The sequence below is a fragment of the Oncorhynchus clarkii genome, chromosome 32 (genome assembly GCF_045791955.1).
Source record: "Oncorhynchus clarkii lewisi isolate Uvic-CL-2024 chromosome 32, UVic_Ocla_1.0, whole genome shotgun sequence".
Classification (NCBI taxonomy): domain Eukaryota; kingdom Metazoa; phylum Chordata; class Actinopteri; order Salmoniformes; family Salmonidae; genus Oncorhynchus; species Oncorhynchus clarkii.
Window position 1 is genome coordinate 23,303,773 of NC_092178.1, and position 24,683 is coordinate 23,328,455.

The window sequence follows — 24,683 nt, forward strand, 5'->3', positions numbered from 1 at the left end:
ATGGCTCTATGGTCAAAATAAAAATAAAAATAAAATAAAATTCACGGTCGCCAACGGACCCGTCAGTCAGTCTCCACGGTCGCCAACGGACCCGTCAGTCAGTCTCCACGGTCGCCAACGGACCCGTCAGTCAGTCTCCACGGTCGCCAACGGCGAGACCGAGACAGACCGCGGCGAGACCGAGACAGACCGCGGCGAGACCGAGACAGACCGCGGCGAGACCGAGACAGACCGCGGCGAGACCGAGACAGACCGCGGCGAGACCGAGACAGCGAGGCCACAGCAATGAGGGCAAGACAGACAGCGGAGAGACCGACCGCGACGAGTCCAAGACAGAGACAGACAACGAGACCAAGAGACGGCGACGAGACCGAGAGGAGAGACAGCGAGCCGAGACCGAGAGGAGAGACAGCGAGATGATAGAGTCTTGCTCCCCTCTCGTTTTGTCCATCTTTGTCCAACGAGTCACAAATATTAATTCTCCCTCACACTGAAGGGTCAGTCAATACACAGGATGAGGAAACTGTGCTCAGCACACACACACGCTCTGTGCAACAACTGTGCAGCACTTATTTATTGCATGTGTTCTCTCCCACAGGAATAGTTGGCATAAACTACTAATCACACACCCAAACTGTTGACTTCTGCATTCAGATAAAGACATAGTTTTTTAAACAAACCACAAACACACAGGCCACCCATAGAACACAGTATGTATACAGAGCCAACACACACACACCTGCTTCTTGAACTGTTGGCACTCCTCAGGAGTCATTGTGTCCGCTTTGGCGATGAGGGGGATGATGTTCACTTTTTCATGTAACCGCTTCATGAACTCTATATCAAGAGGCTTCAACCTGGAGAGAGAGAAGAGAGAAACTCAGATTGCACAGCTTGGCCGACCTCGGGACTAAAAAACAGCATTTCTTGTTTCCAGAATTAATCTCTAGCTCCATGGCAGCATTGCTGCTGAAACTGCACATCTGGCCGGCCCACAACACATTGTAAATCCACTGAGCAGAACAGGATTCTTCTGTGACCAACAACAGGATTCTTCTGTTCTGTCTGCCTGAAAACAGCTCTAATTTAAACAGCCATCACATTGGTATTTCATACAGAGTTACAGACTCCAGACTGTTTGTGAAAGGAGATGCTGGGACATCTAAGCAACGTTGAATCTTGCATGCAGACAAGAAAAAGTTAAAGGGCATGCCAACAAGTACAAGTCTCCGGTCTGACTTGGCTGGCTGTGGCTAGATGAAACTTCACGTTCAGAGAGATCGCTCAAATGAACAGAATGAATCATCGCACTTTTGAGAAATTATTGTGTTTTAGTCTTCATTTTGAAAGATCAGTTTGTGCACACACACACGGCCTAGATACACACTTCGCTCTCTGCCCTGGTTCCAGCTGTGCTGGTAATGTGCTATGAGAGTCCCGTGGGGACACAGGGGAGACAGATGTTAACTGTGAATGGAGCCATACGGTGCTAGTCCTCTTGGATGACCACAGACTGCTGCCAGCCAGCCAGGCACATGAAGAACAGAACAGAACAAGGACTTGGTCAGAGATAGACACACTTTGGGCCAAGATGGTGAGGGGTACTGACACCCAAATGGAGAGAGCGCTGGCCTGTCAAATGAACCTTTGTTTATGGGGAGCACAGAGCAGCCCAGTGTAGGGATGTAATGTAACAGCAGGGACAGCTGTGTGTTGAGCAGAGCAGAGCACGGACTGGAGCCAAGATACAGAGGAGAAACAGCCTCAAACAAAGTGAACCCAGGAGAGGACAGATTACATAAATGTTTCTCCCAGTGTGCCTCTCAGCAGTCCTAGTAGGGGTTCAGCATGGGGTCGAGGGTGGGGCGGGCAGCTAGGCCTAATTGAAAACTGACAGCTGCACTCCTCACCAGGGGCAGGAGTGTGGATGACCAGCTAGTAACATGTAAACAGTCTTAGGCTACACAGTAGTTGTAATACTGATTTCATCCCGTGACCAATACCCCATCTGCCCTGTTATGGAACATTCTCAAGAGCTATAGGATCATGCTCAATCTCAAATGAGAGAATGAAAATACTGGATTCTTCACCCTTGAAGAATTATTCACATTTTGAGAAGCGACACAATATCTGTGATTCAACACTGAATTTCCATACCAGCTGCAGTACCTACCCATGTCCAGAGGGGGTGATGAAGTAGAGGCAGCAGTGCACTCTGTTGTCAGGCATCTGCCGTCTATTGACCCGGGACTCTGAGTTGAGGTAATCCTCAAACTTACTGTCGATGTGATCAATGACTGGCTGCCAGCTATAGGAGAGCAGAGCACAGACATTACTCAATGTCAGGTAACAGTGACTACATTTAATGTAGAATATACACATTCAGATAGAGATATAGGGCAGGTTAGTCAGTCAGACGTACCAGTTACTGTTGTCGACAGCGTCGCCGAACCCTGGCGTGTCAACGATGGTGAGAAGAAGCTGAACTCCTCCTTCCTTTACCAGCACCTTAGACTGCTCCACCTGAGATTGTAGAAAACACTAAATAATTACAAGACAGACAGCACGGAATCATGGTGAACTTCTAAAAACACCATGACATCAATATCTCCCCATGTATGGTTCATTTGAAGGATGGGGTTTCCCAAACTCGGTCCTGGGGACCCCAAGGGGTACACATTTTGTTTTTTCTGCCCTAACACTACACAGCTGATAAAATAAAACTAATCATCAAGCTTAGGGGAAGGGAAAAAAAATGCACCCCTTGGGGTCCAGAGGACCGAGTTTGGGAAACGCTGGAATAGGGACATGTACAAACATGCATTGCATCATAGTGTGTGTATAACTTGCGCTAATCGTGACAGTTTGCAAGATCTCCACCTCAGAGCACTTCTCCTCTGAGGGGATGGGCTCAGACTCAGGGGCTTGGTTAGGAAGTCTGACAGTCCTTTCATCTTAATCTAGAATGTGTCTGTTCGGAGAAGTTAGCTATACATCAAACTACAAAAGCCCAGGTAAATATTTATTGAGCATTAATATAAATCACAGATGGCGATACACTTGTGGAGGGTTGCCAGCCAGGCAGACTGAAGATGAATCCAGCAACATGGTCTTAGAAGATCTTTGACCTCAGACCCAGCGAGAGCTCTAGTTATATTTGGCTGCCCACCTGGAGTGTCCAGTACAGGGTGTACAGAGCTGCTTGCAGATTGGCCTCTTAGCTGATCAGAGCTTTAAAATCAGCAGGCGATCCAGACCAGCCCTTGTAATTAGCAGATGAGCTGCACTTCAATGATTAAACCAGGAGGAACAGGTGAGTGAGTGCATGTCGTGTTCGGCTCAGATTGCAATGGAAGCCATCATTGTGTGTGTTAAACGCAGCTCTCTGTACAGTTAAAGCAAGCTCAGTTTTATTAATTGTACACAGACCACAACATAAATCCGTACTATACCTCATGCTTTCACACACATTATGGCACAACCGGATGTACTTTGTGATATAAGCAGCCTTTTGTTTACTTGATGGCATGCTTCATTGACGTAGGAACATTTTGACAAAGCCAGCCCAGCCGGCAGCCATTGGTTTTCCAAAGAGCAGCACATTTGGGTTTAACCACAGGCAGCCAAACTGAGCCGTCATCTTCCACTTAGACAGAACCACAGAATGCCCGTGGTCTGGGCCTGAGTCTGGGCTATGGCTGCTCTCACTCAGCCCACTAGCTGGGCCCTGGCTAAAGGCTTCCTCTTCCCCACACAGCCCCACTGTGGGCAGGCCACCCCTTGACCAGCTAACACAGAGCAACGCCCTGAGAGCTGATTTAGCTAGACCACTGAAATAAAAGAGAAAACTAGTGTGTTTTGGTAGGTGATAATCAAACTGATTTTAGGTGAGAGAGAAGGGAGAGAGAGAGAATGAAAGAGAAACTGATTCAAAGTCCCCAAAAAATGACAGAAAAAAAAAGAGGAGAGACTGAGGTAATAAAATAGAAAACAAGTGTTTAGTGGGTGAGCATCTATTTCCAGTCAGCTAGTGAAAGGGATCAGTGTTGAACCTAAAGAGGTGGGTCCTGCCAGGCCGAGAGGTAGGTCTGCTTTTTGGGTGGGTGACTTGTGTCCCAAATGGCATTCTATTCCTAATAGTGCACTACTTGGACCAGGCCCATAGAGCTCTGGTCAAAAGTAGTGCACTATGTAGGATGCAGACATGTGGCTGTTTGAACAGGCCACAACACTAATAATGAAACCATTTAGAACAGCTGGCTGGGCAGAAAGAAAGAACACTAAAAGCAGGTTTAACTTTCACTTATTTTTCCACAGGTATCATCTTATCAGTTCATCTACGTACATCCTCAGTTTACAGAAAATACTGCCAACTTTGATTTAAAAAAGACTACATTCACAAGCAGGAAATGGATACTTTCGACAACCATTCTTGACCCTGAAAAATTGCATACTTTTCAAAACCGATGGGTTCTCTTCTGAAGCAAGTTTTGAAAACAAAGATGATATGTCACATGTGTGAACTGATCTGTGTGTGCTCTAGCCACAGAACAGTTTAACTACTAACTTCAGGGAAAACGATGAGGGAAAAATTGCACGGTTCGATTTATATTTATTTCCAGGCAGTAAATCTACAGAGTTGTCGGTTGACGAGAGTCACTCAATCGTCAGCGCTGGAATGCACACAGCTTTTTTTAATAGGGCAGCGTGACAACACGTCTGTCACCCCCTGGAGGATTCTTTACTGTGTGTGAAACGTTGACCTCCTTCCTCATCCATTAACCCTGCTACTGACATCATTCACGTATTCCTATGGAAAACTCCCAATGTCGCATGAAGCCAGAAGTACTTGAATTTGAAGCGTGCCAAATTGCTGAATGGGGCTGAATGGCACCAACAACAAAAATTGATAAGGATCATGGTCAATGTAGTCATTCTCATCCTGCCTGAGAGTATCAACCGGGAGACTCCCGACCCGTGATTGGTCTGTGTCAGCACTGTGTTACAAGAACGTAGTATTCAGAATGGTTTTCTATTTAATAAAATATCTTGATTTGTAGCCACATTTTTAATAATTCACAGTGGGGATCAAACTTCATCATAAACTAATTTGAGCCCAAAATCACAGTCACCAACAAAAATTGTTCTGGCGATCGTAATTTACATAGGCTTTCAAGGGCAGACCAGGGCTTTTGGCAATAATAGGTTGCTATGCACCAGACCAGACACTGGGGGTAAAAACACAGCTGTTCATTTCAGCTCAGTGTGTGTGTAGTGCTGCCTTTTACTGCCCTACCCTTACATTTACAGGAATCGATCAGAATGCACATTAAACTCCTTTCTCTTTACTTGACCTCTAACCCCCTATTCATAGCCTTCACCCTGGTCCTTTAAGCACCATCAGAATAAGACTTTCTCCCTTTTTCCTCTCTCCTTTCTCGGTCATACTCCCTTTCTCTCCCTTATCTCTTGGCTGTCTTGTTGTAGCCAAAACTCAACTGGTTACAGATAGTTGAAGTCGGAAGTTTACATACACCTTAGCCAAATACATTTAAACTCAGTTTTTCACAATTCCTGACATTTAGTCCTAGTAATTTCAGCTTTTATTTCTTTCATCACATTCCCAGTGGTTCAGAAGTTTACATACACTCAATTAGTATTTGGTAGCATTGCCTTTAAATTGTTTAACTTGGGTCAAACGTTTCAGGTAGCCTTCACAAGTTTCCCACAATAAGTTGGGTGAATTATGGCCCATTCCTCGTGACAGAGCTGGTGTAACTGAGTCAGGTTTGTAGGCCTCCTTGCTCGCACACGCTTTTTCAGTTCTGCCCACAAATGTTGTAATAGGACAGAGGTCAGGGCTTTGTGATGGCCACTCCAATACCTTGACTTTTTTGTCCTTAAGCCATTTTGATACAACTTGAGGTATGCTTGGGGTCATTGTCCATTTGGAAGACCCATTTGCAACCAAGCTTTAACTTCCTGACTGATGTCTTGAGATGTTGATTCAATATATCCACATCATTTTCCAACCTCATGATGCCATCTATTTTGTGAAGTGCGCCAGTCCCTCCTGCAGCAAAGCATCCCCACAACATGATGCTGCCACCCCTGTGCTTCATGGTTGGGATGATGTTCTTCTGCTTGCAAGCCTCCCCATTTTTCCTCCAAACATAACAATGGTCATTATGGCCAAACAGTTCTATTTGTGTTTCATCAGACCAGAGGACATTTCTCCAAAAACTACGATCTTTGTCCCCATGTGCAGTTGCAAACCGTAGCATGGCTTTTTTTATGGCGGTTTTGGAGCAGTGGCTTCCTCCTTGCTGAGCGGCCTTTCAGGTTATGTCGATATAGGACTTGTGTTACTGTGGATATAGATACTTTTGTACCCGTTTACTCCAGCATCTTCACAAGGATCTTCGCTGTTGTTCTGGGATTGATTTGCACTTTTCGCACCAAAGTACATTCATCTCTAGGAGACAGAACGCGTCTCCTTCCTGAGCGGTATGACGGCTGCGTGGTGCCATGGTGTTTATACATGCGTACTATTGTTTGTACAGATGAATGTGGTACCTCCAGGCGTTTGGAAATTGTTCCCAAGGATGAACCAGACTTGTGGAGGTCTACAATTTTTTTTTCTGAGGTCTTGGCTGATTTTCCTATGATGTCAAGCAAAGAGGCACTGGGTTTGAAGGTAGGCCTTGAAATACATCCACAGGTATGACTCAAATGATGTCAATTAGCCTATCAGAAGCTTCTAAAGCCATGACATAATTTTCTGGAATTTTCCAAGCTGTTTAAAGGCACAGTCAACTTAGTGTACTTCTGACCCACTTGAATTGTGGTACAGTGAATTATAAGTGAAATAATCTGTCTAAACAATTGTTGGGGAAATGATTTGTGTCATGCACAAAGTAGATGTCCTAATCGACTTGCCAAAACTATTGTTTGTTAACAAGAAATTTGTGAAGTGGTTGTAAAACGAGTTTTAATGACTCCAACCTAAGTGTATGTAAACTTCCGGGTTCAACTGTATCTTCTCAGGCTCCATCATAGCAAAGATGATTGACAGTGGCATAAATTATTATTATTATTTTTAAATGCTTTCATTCATGCTATTCAACTGACTGTACCCTTTATAGTGTCATGAATGGCAAGAGCTAGTGTGAGACATTGAATGAACAAAAACAACTGACATGGACCACTCCCTGCTTGGCATGAGTTAGATGGTACTAAACAGTGTAACGGTAGGAGGAGAGGGATCTTCCGTGTGTGTGTGTGTGTGTGTGTGTGTGTCTAACCACAATGACCTCACAGACAGACAGGGAAGAGGAACAACACTGACCGTTTCGCCACACTCCTCTCCACTACGGTTGGTTTGCTCAGCTGTGTTTCACAAGGACATAGGGCTGACAGACTAAGCACGCTAAGCGCTAGCCTCGTCCCATACCCTCTCCATCTGTTCTTAACTAACCGACAGACGCCTACCCTAGCCAGGTCCAGATTTGTTCAGCCAACTCCTTTGGTCAGTGGCAATGAGCACTGGAGTTGGCTGAACAGGACAAATACATCTGAGACCAGGCTAGTGCCATCCCTCCAATAACATAATATACCATAACATAACCCTTATCAGGCTCTAGTCATTCATCCCTCCTCCTCCTCTAGGATAAACAAGCATAGAGTTCCCACTAATTACTCTTTCCTCCTTGGATCCTGACCCTGCCAAGTTTATCACCAAACCTCTGGCATAATGCTCACTATTGGAGCCAAAGGAAGCAGAGAAAACACAGATACACTCTAATCTCGTTTAAACTTTAATAAGTGCTTAAGGGTGTGTAATGCGCAGGTAAACACATTGGTGGGTGCTGGGTGAAAACAGAGCAGACTGCTGTCTGGGCTTAGTGGAGATTTAGACTAGTGTTGAGATGGAACAATTCAAGAGAAATGCTGGAGCTTCTGTGGGTGAAAGCTAGCTACATGGAATGCCACACACCCAGGCAGAAGCCGTTTCTATTGGCAGTGAATCATAGAAACGGGATCACTTTCATGCAACAACAAAAGGGAGGTACAATACAATGTGGGCATCGTTCTTGGAGGGATATTTCTGTGAAGTCTGAAAACGAGATAGCACTCCTGCTGCACACCTACTGTAACCTGATGCTGAAGGCCCAGGAGAGGAAGCAGGTCCAACTAAATGGCTAACCATTGATCAGTTGATGATGTCATCATAAGACAGTAAACCACAAACCTTCAGTACTACTTCTTGTTAGTACTATGACTACTTCCTCTTCTTCAACTGGCATGGCGGCAAGTAGTGGTAGTAGTGACACTCAGACAGATCAGATCCTCCCGCTCCCTTCTCTTTCTCCCGCTCTCTCCTTGTCAGTCTCCCTCCGTTCCTCCCTCAACCTTCAAATCCAGAACCCTTAGTAAGGACTGGGACTTTTACTGCCAGTGCTGCCCCAACAAACAAATACACAAACAACCTGGGTAGTCAACCCAGGAGCAGAGGAGAGATTGACTGCATCACTTCTTGTGTTACAAATTCCAAATTGTCTATTCAATCAGCTAACATAAGGCATGCAACAAGTCAATGCGATGCAAAGTATTATATAGAGGAATGATTGAACGGAACTACCTGCCTTCTCAAATCCCTCAAGCAAACAGCAACATTTGATTTCAGAAAACAAATAAACCAGCACCTCACAAAACAACGCCTCTCCTTACTGACCAAAAAACTATTTAAAAATAAAAATCTATCCACTCCTCTTCCTCCCAAGAACATCTGGTGTTTGGGTTAAAGATAAGATGTGCCATTGGCACTGTGAACTCAAACAGGCTGTAAGAGAAACAGTGGCGAGATAGGAACTGATTTAGGTCTCTCCATGTCTTTTTCTCCACATGACATTAGCTAGGCTTTAGCTGGAGGAAACGGATGTATGGGACTGTGTTCATTTTGTGAATGGCTCCACCCCAGTGTAACTCTGTTCAGCACCACTAACTTATACTTTAACCAACTATATCTGGAGGTGACTAAAATGTTATGTAAAGTCAAGGCCTTCACGGTTGCTGAGGCAACATACAGTACATATGGGATTCGGTAAACGGCTCCAATCTGGTGTGACTTAATTTTTTTTTAAAGAACAATTCCACCAAGATTACCACAAGAGAACCACTATGACCCACTGGGTGGTATTTATCATCTTAAGATTAACTAAATAGTATCTATGTCCCGGCTTTTGTGTAATGTTACTAAGCATGGACAGTTGAGACTTAAGTATATGAAAGTGTGTATTGTTTTCAATTTAGGGAAAGGGGGATACCTAGTCAGTTGTACAACAATGCATTCAACTGAAAATGTGTCTCCTGCATTTAACCCAACCCCTCTGAATCAGAGGGAATTAATCGACATCCACATCTTCGGCGACCGGGGAAAAGTGAGTTAACTGCCTTGCTCAGGGGCAGAACGACAGATTTGTACCTTGTCAACTTGGGGATTCGATCCAGCAACCTTGATGTTACTGGCCCAACGCTCTAACCTGTCCATGAGTTGTCATTGTCTATAATGTTCTGTATAATTTCATGTTTTGTGTTGACCGCAGGAGGATAACGGCTTCGTTAGCGGCAGCTAATGGGGATCCTAACAAAATACTAAAAGTGACTCACCAGCAGACTGAGGATTGCACAGCTATGAAGCAACAGGCTTGCAGAAGTACAGTACATCATCCTGGCAGGCCCTAAAACCTGGCACGACTCAACCACTTTACTAACTTCAGGCCCTCTACAGGCACACCAGGACCAGCCCAATGACATCATGACCATCACTACAGCACTATTAACGCATGCATCCTCACCTACCTTAGCCTGGGGGCGAGTCATTCCTGCGCTCTTTGCAACTCCTTATGGGATTGTTGGCATGACTGAAAGGCTGACACCCAGGTTATTGCTCCCTGGCATGTACACAACATTACAAACGCTCATCCAATGACAAATCATACTCCTATTGAGAACCCTTCAAGCCAGGTAGAATATGGGACTAATAATGATCTGTCATCGGATAGGTGTGGTGTCATAATATTATGAGGAACTATTTGTTTGTGTGTGCATATACACGTGTGTCTTCAGAGGCATGTTGGCCAGCTCTGATAAAAGAGACCCATGTTTTATCACCCGTTCAAGCATCACAGGAAAGTCTGTTTGGAGCGCCCCTCTGTGCTGTGATGCATGTGCATAGCCAATCCAATGGCGTTCACACACACACTGCAGGCTGTTTATGGCTTTCAACACCAGGAATTGGCCTGGAGGCCATACTTGACATTAAATGAGATCCAACGACAGACAGAGCTTGTGTGTGTGTGTGTGTGTGAGTTAGGGAACTCATTCAGGCAGCAGCAAGACGAATAGAATAAACCAAAAGGATGGGACATTTTTGGGAAGCCTCTTAACTATACATTAGGCTCATTAAAACAGATAGCCAGCTCTCTCAGCAAAACTGACATTTACAAATAGGTGTCTGCAGTAGTGTAGACATGTTGCAAATTTCTCAACGTGTGGGCAAATAGAGTAGGAGGGACCATCTATAAAATCACTAATACCATTCATATCCCACTGTCAATACCACTACACCAGTAGAAAAACCCTGGTTTGGACCAGTGTAGGTGAATCCATAATCCTACACAAAAATATTAAAATCTCTCAACCATTTCACTGCTTCAATGAAAAATGACATTGTGAGTGTGTGTGTGGTCTGGTTGGTTGTAAACTGATTTCCCAGATCCCTTGTTTAAAAAATGACTTGTGTCATGCACAAAGTAGATGTGCTAACCGACTTGCCAACACTATAGTTTGTTAACAAGAAATTTGTGGAGTGTTTGAAAAACGAGTTAAGGATTCCAACCTAAGTGTATGTAAACTTCTGACTTCAACTGTATATATAAAATTGTTTGGTTTCTTTGACATTGAGGCTGAGCTACAACCTAAAAAAATAGACTTTGCTTGGGAAGTTAAGCTATTCACTTTCTGTACAATAGAAGATGTTTAAACCCAGACAGCTTTAAGAGAAACACTTGTGACCATGACTCGTTGGGTTAAACCACAGAAGAATAGTAGCCAGCAGTTAAATCTTACATTTTTTCTGCATTGGTAGGCCTACTTTGTCTGGGGTAGAAAGGTAGGCCTAACTTTTGAAAGTATCATGCTCAGTCAGATTCCTAATGACATCTCAGATTTAATTATTTGCAAACAGGGATAGTTTCGTTGCAAACAAGGCACACTAATTTGGCATTGGAGAAATATGGTCAGTCCCTTGATGGGAGACCAGATTCTGCTGGAAGTGGTGTTGGGGGGCCAGTAGGAGGCACCCTTTCCTCTGGTCTAAAACAAAATATCCCAATGCCCCAAGGCCGTGATTGGGGACATTGCCCTGTGTAGGGTGCTGTCTTTCGGATGGGACGTTAAACGGGTGTCCTGACTCTCTGAGGTCATTAAAGATCCCATGGCACTTGTCGTAAGAGTAGGGGTGTTAACCCTATTGTCCTGGCTAAATTCCCAATCTGGCCTTCATACCATCATTGCCACCTAATCATTCCCAGTTTACAATTGGCTTTTTCATCCCCTTCCTCTCCCCTGTAACTATTCCCCAGGTCCTTGCTGTAAATTAAAATGGTGTTCCCAGTCAACTTACCGTGTGAAATAAGACAGACCCATCTTTGTTCATTCTAGGCCTGTAATTCCAGTAATGTGTGTGGTATTAAAAAAAGATTCTGCTAATATGTAAAATGACATAGAATTGCATGAAATGTTTTTAAAAAGGCAATTTCTAGGAGAGCAGGTATGAAGTGGAGGGAGGGCCAGGGCTGTGACATTAACGACCCAAAACAACACAGAAAGGGCTGGGTGGGAGCTGGCTGGGGCACATCAGATCATTTACCAGAGAAGAGCAGGCCATGTGTGTCCAAAAGAGGAACTTATGGGTAAGTCAGACAGGATGGAGACACGTTACCTAGCTACCACCCTGCACTTAAAGCAACAGAAAGGGGAAACAGCTTTTTTAATGTGGCGAGTGAGCTGAAATATTTATCCTTTGGGAAAAGATCAGTCATTTCCATTTAGAGGCGGGAGAGACGGTATCTACTAATCTGTTACAAAAGGGACAGAAGTATGTTTTCTCCTAGAGAGAAACACAAGTGGGGTGTTGAGAATGAGTTGAAGCTATGGTGCAACATATAATGAATAGTTTATTCCTTGCGTTTCTATCTGCTCCCATTCAAATATACCATGAATAAATCAAATAAATGGGGCATCTTAGTGTTTACCTGTACAGTCTTCTTGATTCTGTGGGAGGGACCAGGGTATTCAGGAGAATACAAGTCTGTCAGGAAGAGGGAATTGATCAGTGTAGACTTCCCCAAACCAGATTCACCTAGAGAAAGGGGGGGGGGGGCAAAGAGAGGGGTAGAAAGATTACATTTCACACCGTTTTTCTAATCCTTGTTCACACCAGACCGAGTGGCAACATGACAATCTCGAGATGCCCTCCCAATTTTTTGAATTCTTGAAATGTTTCACATTAAAAAAATTTTTTAACAGGAAATAAAACCACTTGAGCTGCCTCAACTGATGTAACAAGCATTAAGTCAAGCCAACTTTTATTATTAGTCATATGTGAAGGATACACATGGTATACACCATCCAACAAAATGCTTACTTGCAGATTCCTTCTTGATGCAACAAGAAATAAAAGATACAAACAAAGTAAATGGCTCAGTAGAATAGAATAAACATTTTATCATAAGTATTATACAGGAAGGCACGATTTATAGTCAATATTTACACTTGTAAATTGTGCCGTGTTTAAATGTAATATGCGATGGAGAGAAGGAGAGAGACAGGCGAGGGAGGGAGGGTGGGCTGAATATCTTTCCCCCCAGTCAAATTATTTTCCTGTCTGCATTTCAGGAATCTAAATCAAGGATTCTTCTGATGAGGGAAGCCTGGGGATGGCAAAGTCATCATACTGTTACAGTGACTAAGTCTAACCACAAAATATTTAGGGAATTTGTCTTGGATACAATAACGGTTCAACTTAATTTTGTGTCTCCCTTCCCAACATGCTGTATATTGAGACTATATCCAACCCTTTTCCATGATTTTAATTGACTTACAGTGTATTTCAATGAACATTCCCAAATATTTGTTCCATAGTACTCTCATTCAATAATATGCTCTGGAATTTGTATATGGGCTACATTTTCCTTCAACGTCTGTCAGATTTTCAGAGAACAATCCCAGGTGCCTCCTTATGTCTGGGTAACCCAACGCCTTTAACAGTATACATAGCAACGGTTGGCATGGGGACGGGGGCAATGAGAGCGGCTGAACAATGGGAGCTGTGTGATGAAGGGGGCGGGTCTGGAGTCACATGCTGGGCTGGCACAGGACCGCATCACACTGCTGCTGCGTGCACCAACCGTACTGCCCCTGCCCTGCGTTTTTCCTGACCTTTAGAAGAGTGATTAGGCCCAGCCTCCAACAACTCACTACTGTCAATTAACCAGCTAATGAACACTTGTGTGCAGGGAAAGAGAGTGAGAGCGAGAAAGAGGCAGAGATGGAGAGAGCAAGAGAGACACCATACAAAGGAGAGCACTCTTTCGCTCTCCATCCCTCAAAGAAGCTCTCTCTACGCACTCTTTCACATGGTAAATGTGTCCTGCAAGGGCTACAGCCACACTGACCTCACAATAACGGAAATGTTCTAGAGGTTGGGCTGTTGAGGAACAACGTGGATATTTCTTCAGGACGGAAGTCAGGATTTAGGGCCTACTCCCCTCACCGAGAGCTGGCTGGAGAATGATGGAAGGTGGGGAGGGGACGTGTTGCGGTCTTGTGAAAACAGCTGGCTGAAATACGCCGGTCTTGAAAATGTCAGCTTGCATTAGGGAAACCATAAGCTGACAGAATGGCAGACCCAAGCGGATTCAGCCTTCAGTGTCTGTGAAGCTGGTCCAATACAGATTCAGATTCAGCAGCATTGATGGGCAGAGAGAAAGGAAGCTTAGCTCTATGGCCACATAGAAGACAGGAGCTAGAACACTACACATCTCTCTGGGTGGGAGGATGGAGCGAGGGATAGAGAGAAGGAAGGGAACGGGAGGGATGGAGCAAAGAGGGGGATGGCGGGATACCAGAAAGGAAGTCGTCTATTCAGACTTCAGAGCTGGGTCTGCTTGTTTTCTGAGGAGAGAGAGAGAGAGAGTGATAGATGAAGAAAGGATGGGAAAGAGGGTGAGGGGGGATATCAAAGCTGATATAAGCTATTAAGAGCTTGAGTTGCAGAATGTGTTTGCAGAGTAGGCCTCAGAGAAAGGCCTCTTAAATCCCTATGGCCATGGAAATGAGAATTGGGATTTCCCTACACTGGGCTATAGCTGGGGCCTGGGAAGGGATCTCCCTGCACTGGGATGGGATCCTCCGCAGTGGTCTGATGACAGGGAAAACCGGAGAGCAGTTAGCATGGATGCTACTGTTTTAGCCTAACCCCCCAACGCAAAATGTGTCATCGTTTGAAAACCAGTCAATTGATTATCTATCTACAAAAGGGCAATGGAAGACTTAGCCTTGAAGCACTGCAGTGTTTGTAACGATGTGACAGATCTGACACATTAACAGTATTAGGTGAAGCCTCGGATTGTACAGCTAGATCTGGATGCTATGCTGGTTTATGTGACCTGGACCTAGAAATTAGCATTCAAGTGCCACCAGACCAGAGCATGACCCTCTCAGTGCAGCCCTGCCTGGCGTGTCCCCGCCAGTGGCACTCCTTGGTCAGCAACCAACCCAGTCAGCAGTATACTTCCTTTAAAGGAAATTTCCAGCAGCTGTGTCAACCATGGAGGCTTATTCAGAGGAACTTCACCCTGCTCTGCGTGCATGGAGAGAGGAGCTTCCTGGGGCGGGGGAAGCAGGAAAAGTGTGGATTGCAGAGGGGGAGGGGAGACAGTTTGTTAGTTCATTTGACGGCGCTGCCTTCTACTGCATTGACACGGGACAGAAAATACACTGACTGCTGAAATTAAAAGTGCTTCTGATACTGGCTGAGGTAACCCTGCTTTCACTGTATTTAACGTTCAGGTAAAGTATGTCTCAGATGATAGCGCGTGTGTGTGTGTTGAAAAAGGGGATTTTCCCTTCAAATAGGGAACAGGAAAAAAGACGATAAAACTTTATAAGTCTGGCTAGCACGTGACAATACTCTTTAAATATCTTCTGGCAAACCCATCAATTCCCTTTAACGAGACAGTGTGCAAGTCAAATCCTACTTGTTAGTCGGGGACATAGTTTCCAGAGAAGATAAATACTTAAATGCATTAAAAAGTGTGTCAACGAAGGGCAACCACAATGAGCTGAACTACGGCTGCCTGCGGTGCAGTAGCCATTCTGGCCAAGATCAAGGTCAAACATGGTAAATCATTAGCAAATATTGACTTTTTCCGATGGATGCAAACATCTGACTGCTGTGGCCCACTTTCACTGACTTGGGCTGCTGACAATCAGTTCTGACCAAGAGAGCCTAAAGCCTGTCGCATGCTTGCTTTCCAGTCGAAACAGTTCACACATATTATGACAATTGTGACGTTTTTGTTCATTTTAGTGTTCGGCAGTTTTGGGGGGGGCTGTTCGTGCACACAACTTTTTCACTTGAGGCAAGTCGAAGTTCAGTAGCCGAAATCTATGCCTCTGTTGGTGATTGGTCAACAGTACTACTCCTAGGAGTAGGAACTATGGATGGGATTCTTCAATGAAATGCTTGTTGTCATTCAACGAGATACTGGTTTTCATGCGCCTTTTTTCCCCACTTGAGAAATACTGCAACAAACATCTCTGATGTAAAATTGCTCAACTAAGACCCCCCCTAAAAAAGTCCAAATTTAATTACAGATACTCTTTTCTCCCAAATTTTGTGATGTCCAAGTGGTAGTTAGTCTTGTCTCATTACTGCAACTCCCATATGGACTTCGGAGAGGCGAAGGTCAAGAACCATGCCTCCTACGAAACACGACCCTGCCAAGCCGCACTGCTTCTTGACACACTGCTCGCTTAACCTGGAAGCCAGCCGCACCAATGTGTCGGCGGAAACACTGTCCAGCTGGCGACCGAAGTCAGCTTGCAGGCACCACAAGGAGTCGCTAGAGTGTAATGGGACGAGGAAATCCCGGCCGGCCAAACCCTCCCCTAAACCCAGACGACACTGGGCCAATTGTGCACCACCACTTGGGAGGCCTAATTACAGATTTCTTGATTTATCTTTGATTCATTTTCAATATTTTGAGGAAGTGTATACTGGCTGTTGTTCAAAAAGGCTTTACAGCGAAAGCACCACAAACGATTATGTTAGGTCACCACCAAGTCACAGAAAAACACAGCCATTTTTCCAGCCAAAGAGAGGAGTCACAAAAAGCATAAATATAGATACAATTAATCACTACCCTTTGATGATCATCAGATGACCCTCATAGGACTTCATGTTACACAATGCATGTATGTTTTGTTCGGTAAAGTTCATATTTATATCCAAAAATCTTAGTTTACATTGGCGTGTTATGTGCAGTAGTTCTTAAATATGAGGTGATTTTGCAGAGAGCCACATCAATTTACATTGATAAAATATAAAACTATTATACATGGAACTTCTCCTTAATGCAACCGCTGTGTCAGATTTCAAAAAAATTTACGGAAAAAGCATACCATGCAATAATCTGAGTACGGCACTCAGAGACCAAAACAGCCAAAGAGATATCCGCCATGTTGTGGAGTCAACATTAGTCAGAAACAGCATTATAAATATTACCTTACCTTTGATGATCTTCACCAGAATGCACTCCCAGGAATCCCAGTTCCACAATAAATGTTTGATTTGCTCGATAAAGTTCATAATTTATGTCCAAATACCTCCTTTTGTTAGGGCGTTTGGTAAAGAAATCCAAATGCACGTTCAAGTCCAGCCGAAAGGTCAGACGAAAAGTCCAAAAAGTTATATTACAGGTCGTAGAAACATGTCAAACGAAGTATAGAATCAATCTTTAGGAAGTTATCATCATAAATATTCAATAATGTTCCAACCGGAGAATTCCTTTGTCTGTAGAAAAGCAATGGAATGCAAGCTAACTTTCACATGACCGCGCGTCACGAGCTTGTGGCAATCTGCCAGACACCTGGCTCAATCCCCTCTCATTCGGGCCCCCTTCACAGTAGAAGCATCAAACAAGGTTCTAAAGACTGTTGACATCTAGTGGAAGCCTTAGGAAGTGCAAAATGACCCCACAGACACTATGTCGGAATGGCAATGAGTTGAAAAACTACAAACCTCAGATTTCCCACTTCCTGGTTGGATTTTTCTAAGGTTTTCACCTGCCATAGGAGTTCTGTTATACTCATGACATCATTCAAACAGTTTTAGAAAATTCAGAGTGTTTTCTATCCAAATATACTAATTATATACATATTCTAGCTTTTATGGCTGAGTAGCAAGCCGTTGACTCTGGGCACCTTATTCATCCAAGCTACTCAATACTGCCCCCCAGTCACCAAGAAGTTAAAGAAGTATGCGAAACGTTAAACCTAGTATACGGGCACCTTTAAAATACTTTGGCACACTTCACATTGCAACCAGGGACATTACATGAGTTCTCTGGTAATTAAGAAAACACACAGAGCGAAGCAGCAGAGTAAACAACATGCACTACTATCAGACAATGCATCTCCTACAGCATGACATGAGCTCAGCTTCAATTACCCTGCCATTGTAATTACATGCTCAAGACAAAATTGAACCTATAACTGTCTTTTTCCTGCGAGCGCAGCAGAGGGGAAATTCCAGGGAGAGACCACTTGAATGCTTCTCAACTCTACTCAGACTGACAGCAGTGAGTCTGGAATAACAGGCAGGCATTCCCCCTTTTCTCCTCCTCCCTCATTATTTATCTTGCTCCCACTCTCCTGGCCCTGGGGCAGGTGGGCATGAGTTGACTCAACAGCCCGCAGCCAACCACAAGGCCAGGGGACAGAAAATGACCTCACTAGGGTGTTCACAGCCATTTCCTGTACAACCAAGTTTGGTACAGTGCCTTCAGAAAGTATTCATACCCCTTGACTTATTCCACATTTTGTGGTGTTACAGCCCAAATTCAAAATGGATGACATTGCTTTTCTTTTGTTCTACCCACCTACACACAATACCCCATAATGACAACATGAAAACATGTTTTTAGAAATGTGTGCAAATTTATTGAAAATGAAATACAGAAATCTTATTCACACCCCTCAGTGAATAAATGTTAGAATCACCTTTGGCAACAATTACAGCTGTGAGTCTTACAGGGTAAGTCTAAGAGCTTTACACACCTGGATTGTAAAATATTTGCACATTATTCCATTTTCAAGTTCTGTCAAGTTGATTGTTGATCATTGCTAAGACAGCCATTTTCAAGTCAAGCCATTGATTGTCAAGGCGATTTCAGTCAAAACTGTACAACATTCAATGTCGTCTTGGTAAGCAACTCCAGTGTATATTTGCCCTTGTGTTTTAGGTTATTGTCTAGCTGAAAGGTGAATTTGTCTCCCAGTGTCTGTTGGAAAGCAGAAAACCAGGTTTTCCTCGGATTTTGCCTGTGTTTACCTCTATTCTGTTTCTTTTTATCCTTAAAAAAAAACTCCCTAGTCCTTGCCGATGACCAACACACCCATAACATGATGCAGCCACCACCATGCTTGAAAATATGAAGTGTTACTCAGTGATGTGTAGTGTTTGCCCTAAGCATAACGCTTTCTATTCAGGACATAAGGTTCGGGCATCCTTCTATTCACTCTGTCATTTAGTTCTCTTTTGCAAATGTTTTGCAGTTTTACTTCAGTGCCTTATTTCAAACAGGCATCCTTTTTTGGACTGTCAATTAGGAGGTTAGTATTGTGGAGTAACTACAATGTTTTTGATTCATAAATCAGTTTTATCCCATCACAGCAACTCTGTTTTAAAGTCACCACTGGGTGTATTGATACACCATCCAAGTGTAATTAATAACTGCACCATGCTCAAAGGGATATTCAATGTATTTTTTTTCTTTCTTTTTCCCCCTCTTCCAAATAGGTGCCATTCTTTGTGAGGCATTGAAAAACCTCCCTGGTCTTTGTGGTAAAATGTGTTTGAAATTCACTGCTCTACTGAGAGATCTTACAGACAATTGAATATGTGGGATACAGAGATGAGGTAGTCATTCATACAGTTGAAGTCGGAAGTTTACATACACTTAGGTTGGAGTCAATAAAACTTTTTTGGCAAGTCGGTTAGGACATTACTTTGTGCATGACAAGTAATTTTCCCAACAATTGTTAACATAATTCACTGTATCACAATTACAGTGGGTCAGAAGTTTACATAAGCTAAATTGACTGTGCCTTTTAAACAGCTTGGATAATTCCAGAAAAGGATGTCATGGCTCTAGAAGTTTCGGATAAATTATGTCAATTAGCCTGAGTCAATAGGAGGTGTATCTGTGGATTTAATTCAAGGCCTACCTTCAAACTCAGTGCCTCTTCACTTGACATCATGGGAAAATCAAAAGAATTTAGCAAATATCTCAGAAAAAAAATTGTAGACCTCCACAAGATGCTGGAAGAAACAGGTACAAAAGTATCTATATCCACAGAAAAACCGAGTCCTATATCAACATAACCTGAAAGGCCTCTCAGCAAGGAAGAAGCTACTGCTCCAAAACTGCTCCAAAACCGTGAAGCACGGGGGTGGCAGCATCATGTTGTGGGGGTGCTTTGCTGCAGGAGGGGCTGGTGCACTTCACAAAATAGATGGCATCATGAGGGAGGGAAATTATATGGATATATTGAAGCAACATCAAGACATCAGTTAAAGCTTGGTCGCAAATGGGTCTTCCAAATGGACAATGACCCCAAGCATACTTCCAAAGTTGTGGCAGAATGGCTTAAGAACAACAAAGTCAAGGTATTGGAGTGGCCATCACAAAGCCCTGACCTAAATCCTATACAAAATTTGTGGGCAGAGCTGAAAAAGCATGTGCGAGAAAGGAGGCCTACAAACCTGACTCAGTTACACCAGCTCTGTCAGGAGGAATGGGCCATAATTCACCCAACTTATTGTGGGAAGCTTGTGGAAGGCTACCCGAAACGTTTGACCCAAGTTAAAAACTATTTAAAGGCAATGCTACCAAATACTAATTGAGTGTATGTAAACTTCTGACCTACTGGGAATGTGAAATAAATCACTCTCCACTATTATTCTGACATTTCACATTCTTAAAATAAAGTGGTGAGCCTAACTGACCTAAGACAGGGAATTCTTACTAGGACTAAATGTCAGGAATTGTGAAAAACTGAGTTTAAATGTATTTGGCTAAGATGTATGTAAACTTCCAACTTCAATTGTACATGCAACTTATGCAGCAACTTTTTGCTATAACAACAGGGTTGAATACGTTTTGACAAGACATTTCAGCATTTTTCATTACATTTGTAAACATTACTAAAAGCATAATTGACACACAATCTCAATTTAATCCATTTTAAATTCAGGCTGTAGCAACAAAATGTGGAAAAAGTCAAGTGTTGTGAATACTTTCTGAAGGCACTGTACCTCTGGGCAGGACTTATGGAACAGAGAGGACGGAGTGGAGAATGGCAGGGATGTAACGGTGCCTACACCCTGTGTCTCTTTCCCTCTATCCCTCGCTCTCTTCAGATGTTCAGGCTCCAACTCTGGCTGCATGAATGGAATTACAGGAAACCTTCCACCCACAATCCAAAAGGCACATTATACACACACCTCAAACACCACACACCGACACAAATGTACAAACACATTCCACAGTATGGGTGAAATAAACCCTGCCTACCCTCCACTGCTCAAGCACATTTGTTTTAAATATGGTTTCTTCAAGTCCCGCTTTACATGCAAGACAAATTATCCCAACGCAACAGAAAGCATCACTAATGCATTTTAACAGCCAGCTGCCAGCACTACGGCATGACAAGATTCCTGACTGTAAAATTGAACATAGACATGAACGTCTATGGCCATGTGTAGGCTATATTACATATCCACATACATTTCTTACACAGATGTGTCCGCATCTTTCGAACAGAGACGGCACCCTATTCCCCATACTAACCTACTTTTGATCAGCGCTCTATGGACCCTGGTCAAAAGTAATGCACTACATAGGGATTACGGTGCCATTTGGGACACAGACGGAGCCTCTAACAGTCATTTTCATGCATACTTCACTGATCCATACAATAATATGCAAACAGCTTTTTACACAGCAGTAAAATCTCCATCTGTTTTCCCAGATGAATACCGGGTTCTTTTTTCTGTTCTTTTGGAGTCTTACTTGGAAAAGAGCGGGAGACATAAAATAGGATGCAAAGATCTCTACTCACCCACAACCATGAGAGTGAACTCGAAGCCTCTCTTGACAGACTTTCTGTACACTTGGTTTGGGAGATTGGCAAAGCCCACATAACCTTCCAGAAGCTTCTGTTGCTGTAGACCAAAACATCAGTTAATGCTTTTCCCCAACTGTCCAGGCAGGTAACAAGGCTAAACAAAACACTGTTGACTTATTGCTTCAGTAGCTGGGACATCACCTGCCTATAAAAACTGATGACTTGACAGGTTCTCGAAATAGCAACATGGACAATTTGTTGAATAGAATTCAATCATTCATCAGATAATTAAATGTTTATGCCCAATCTAACATTCTTAAACTATACATAGACAAAAGTATGTGGACACCTTCAAATTAGTGGTTTTGGTTAATTCAGCCACACCCATTGCTGACAGGTGTATAAAATCAAGAACACAGCCATGCAATCTCCATAGACAAACATTGGCAGTAGAATGGCCTTACTGAAGAGCTCAGAGACTTTCAACATGGCACCGTCATAGGATGACGCATTTCCAACAAGGCAGTTTGTCAAATTTCTACCCTGCTAGGGCTGCCATGGTCAACTATAAGTGCTGTTATTGTGAAATGGAAACGTCTAGAAGCAACAACGACTCAGCCTCGAAGTGGTAGCCCACACAAGCTCACAGAACGGGAACGCCGAGTGCTGACGGGAGTAGTGCGTAAAAATCATCTGTCCTCTACAGAGTTCCAAACTGCCTCTGGAAGCAACATCAAACCGTTCTTGTGCTGTCGGGAGCTTCATAAAATGTGTTTTCATGGCCGAGCAACCGTACACAAGCCTAAGATAACCATTCACAAAGCCAAGAGTCAGCTGGAGTGGTGTAAAGCTCGCCGCCATTAGACTGGAGCAGTGGAAACACATTCTCTGGAATGATGAATCACGCGTCACCATCTGGCAGTTCGACAGACTAATCTGGGTTTGGCAGATGCCAGGAGAACACCACCTACCCCAATACATAGTGCCAACTGTAAAGTTTGGTGGAGGAGGAATAATGGTCTGGGACTGTTTTTCATGGTTCAGGCTAGGCCCCTTAGTTCCAGTGCAGGGACATTTTTACATTTAAGTTATTTTGCAGACGTTCTTTTCCAGAGCGAGTGAGTGCAAATCTTTATGCTGCAGCATACAATGACAATCTAGATTCTGTGCTTCCAACTTTGTGGCAACAGTCTGGGGAAGGCCCTTTCCTGTTTCAGTATGACAATGCCCCTCGTGCACAAAGCGAGGTCGATACAGAAACGGTTTGTCGAGATCGGTGTGGAAGAACTTGACTGGCCTGCACAGAGCCCTGACCTCACTAATGTGCTTGTGGCTGAATGGAAGCAAGTCCCCGCAGCAATCTTCCAACATCTGGTGGAAAGCCTTCCCAGAAGAGTGAAGGCTGTTATAGCAGCAAAGGAGGACCAACTCCATATTAATGCCCATCATTTTGGAAAGAGATGTTTGACAAGCAGGTGTCCACATATACTTTTGTTCATGTTGTGTCTCTTAACATTGTCAAATAAGTAAATATTATAGCCTAAATGTAGTGGTAATCGTTAGGTAATCAGTCACAATAATACTTACAGCTGGTTTGGAGAGTGTGCAGGTCAAGATTGTTGACAGTGAGGTGGTGGTGGATGAGAGGAGATGCAGAATGATTCACAGACCACGGTAGACAGGTGGAGCACCACACCATAAAAAATTTAAAAAAAAAGTGAAATACAGTATATCAGTTAAGACCGACAAATGAGTCCATCATCCATCTTGTGTCAGAATAACACATTCATGCCTGCGGATAAAAGCCCTGACGCACTCTCAGGTGTCAATCACACCTGATAGGTCTTGCTTCTCTATTTTGCCTATAGCACTCAATCAGAACAGCAGATGTGTGGTGGTGGTACATATCATTTTGGTTTGCTTGGTTAATGCTAGTTCCTGCATCTCTTTCACCAAAAATGTAATTTCTATCCAATAACTAGGAGTATAACCATTATTTTCCCACTCAGTTTCTTCATTCTATTTGAAGAGATGTTACCAATGTTTTATTGGGCTGGGTTATTTGTAGTCAAACCCACGCATAAACATCTCAGACAGACAGACACACATACACAGTACCGTTCAGAAGTTTGGGGTCACTTAGAAAATGCCCTTGTCTTTGAAAGAAAAGCACATTTTTGTCCATTAAAATAACATCAAATTGATCAGAAATAGAGTGTAGACATTGTTAATGTTGTAAATTACTATTGTAGCTGGAAACGGCAGATTTTTTATGGCGTATTTACATAGGCGTACAGAGTTTCAACGTCAATGGTGAAGAGGCGACTCCGGGATGCTGGCTTTCTAGGCAAGAGTTCTCTCCAGTGTCTCTTCTTTGCCCATCTTAAATATATTTTATTTTTATTGGCCAGTCTGAGATATGGCTTTTTCTTTGCAACTATGACTAGAAGGTCAAAATCCCGGAGTCACCTCTTCACTGTTGACGTACTATTTAATGAAGCTGCCAGTTGAGGACTTGCGTTTAACTAGTTTGAGAAACAATCTAATGTACTTGTACTCTTGCTCAGATGTGCACCGGGGCATCCCACTCTTTCTATTCTGGTTAGAGCCAGTTTGCCCTGTTTTGTGAAGGGAGAAAGACACATCATTGTACGAGATCTTCAGTTTCTTGGCAATTTCTAACATGGAATAGCCTTCAATTCTCAGAACAAGAATAGACTGCGTTTCAGAAAAAAGTTATTTGTTTCTAGCCATTTTGAGCCTGTAATCGAACCCACAAATGCCCTGATGCTCCAAATACTCAACTAGTCTAAAGGTCAGTTTCATTGCTTATTTAAATCAGGACAACAGTTTTCAGTTGTGCTAAAATAATTGCAAAAGTGTTTTCTAATGATTAATTAGCCTTTTAAAATGATAAACTTGGATTAGCTAACAACGTGCCATTGGAACACAAGAGTAATGGTTGCTGATAATGGGCCCCTAAACGCTTATCTAGATATTCAATTATTTTTTTTACATCAGTCCTTTCCAGCTACAATAGTCCTTTACAACATTAACAATGTCAACACTGTATTTCTGATCAATTTGATGTTATTTTAATGGACAAATGAATGTACTTTTCTTTTTTTTTTTAAATGACATTTTTAAGTGACCCCAAACTTTTGACCGGTAGTGTGTGTGTGATATATATATATATATATACACAG

At 43.2% G+C, this 24,683-nt stretch overlaps 1 protein-coding gene across 3 annotated transcripts in view; it reads right to left on the reverse strand.

Annotated features, from left to right (window-relative positions):
- Nucleotides 1-24,683, reverse strand: part of LOC139391669 (septin-7) — a 42,177-nt gene that overhangs the window by 12,398 nt on the left and 5,096 nt on the right. For 2 of the 3 annotated variants that reach the window (XM_071139095.1, XM_071139093.1), the window contains exons 2-5: nucleotides 12,318-12,424; nucleotides 2,423-2,523; nucleotides 2,174-2,308; nucleotides 740-857 (exon numbers count right to left, since the gene is read on the reverse strand). In XM_071139095.1, the coding sequence (XP_070995196.1) occupies nucleotides 740-857; nucleotides 2,174-2,308; nucleotides 2,423-2,523; nucleotides 12,318-12,424 (461 nt within the window). Of the gene's footprint in view, nucleotides 1-739; nucleotides 858-2,173; nucleotides 2,309-2,422; nucleotides 2,524-12,317; nucleotides 12,425-21,471; nucleotides 21,569-24,683 lie in introns of those variants that run through there. The other variant, XM_071139096.1, reaches the window with a different exon arrangement.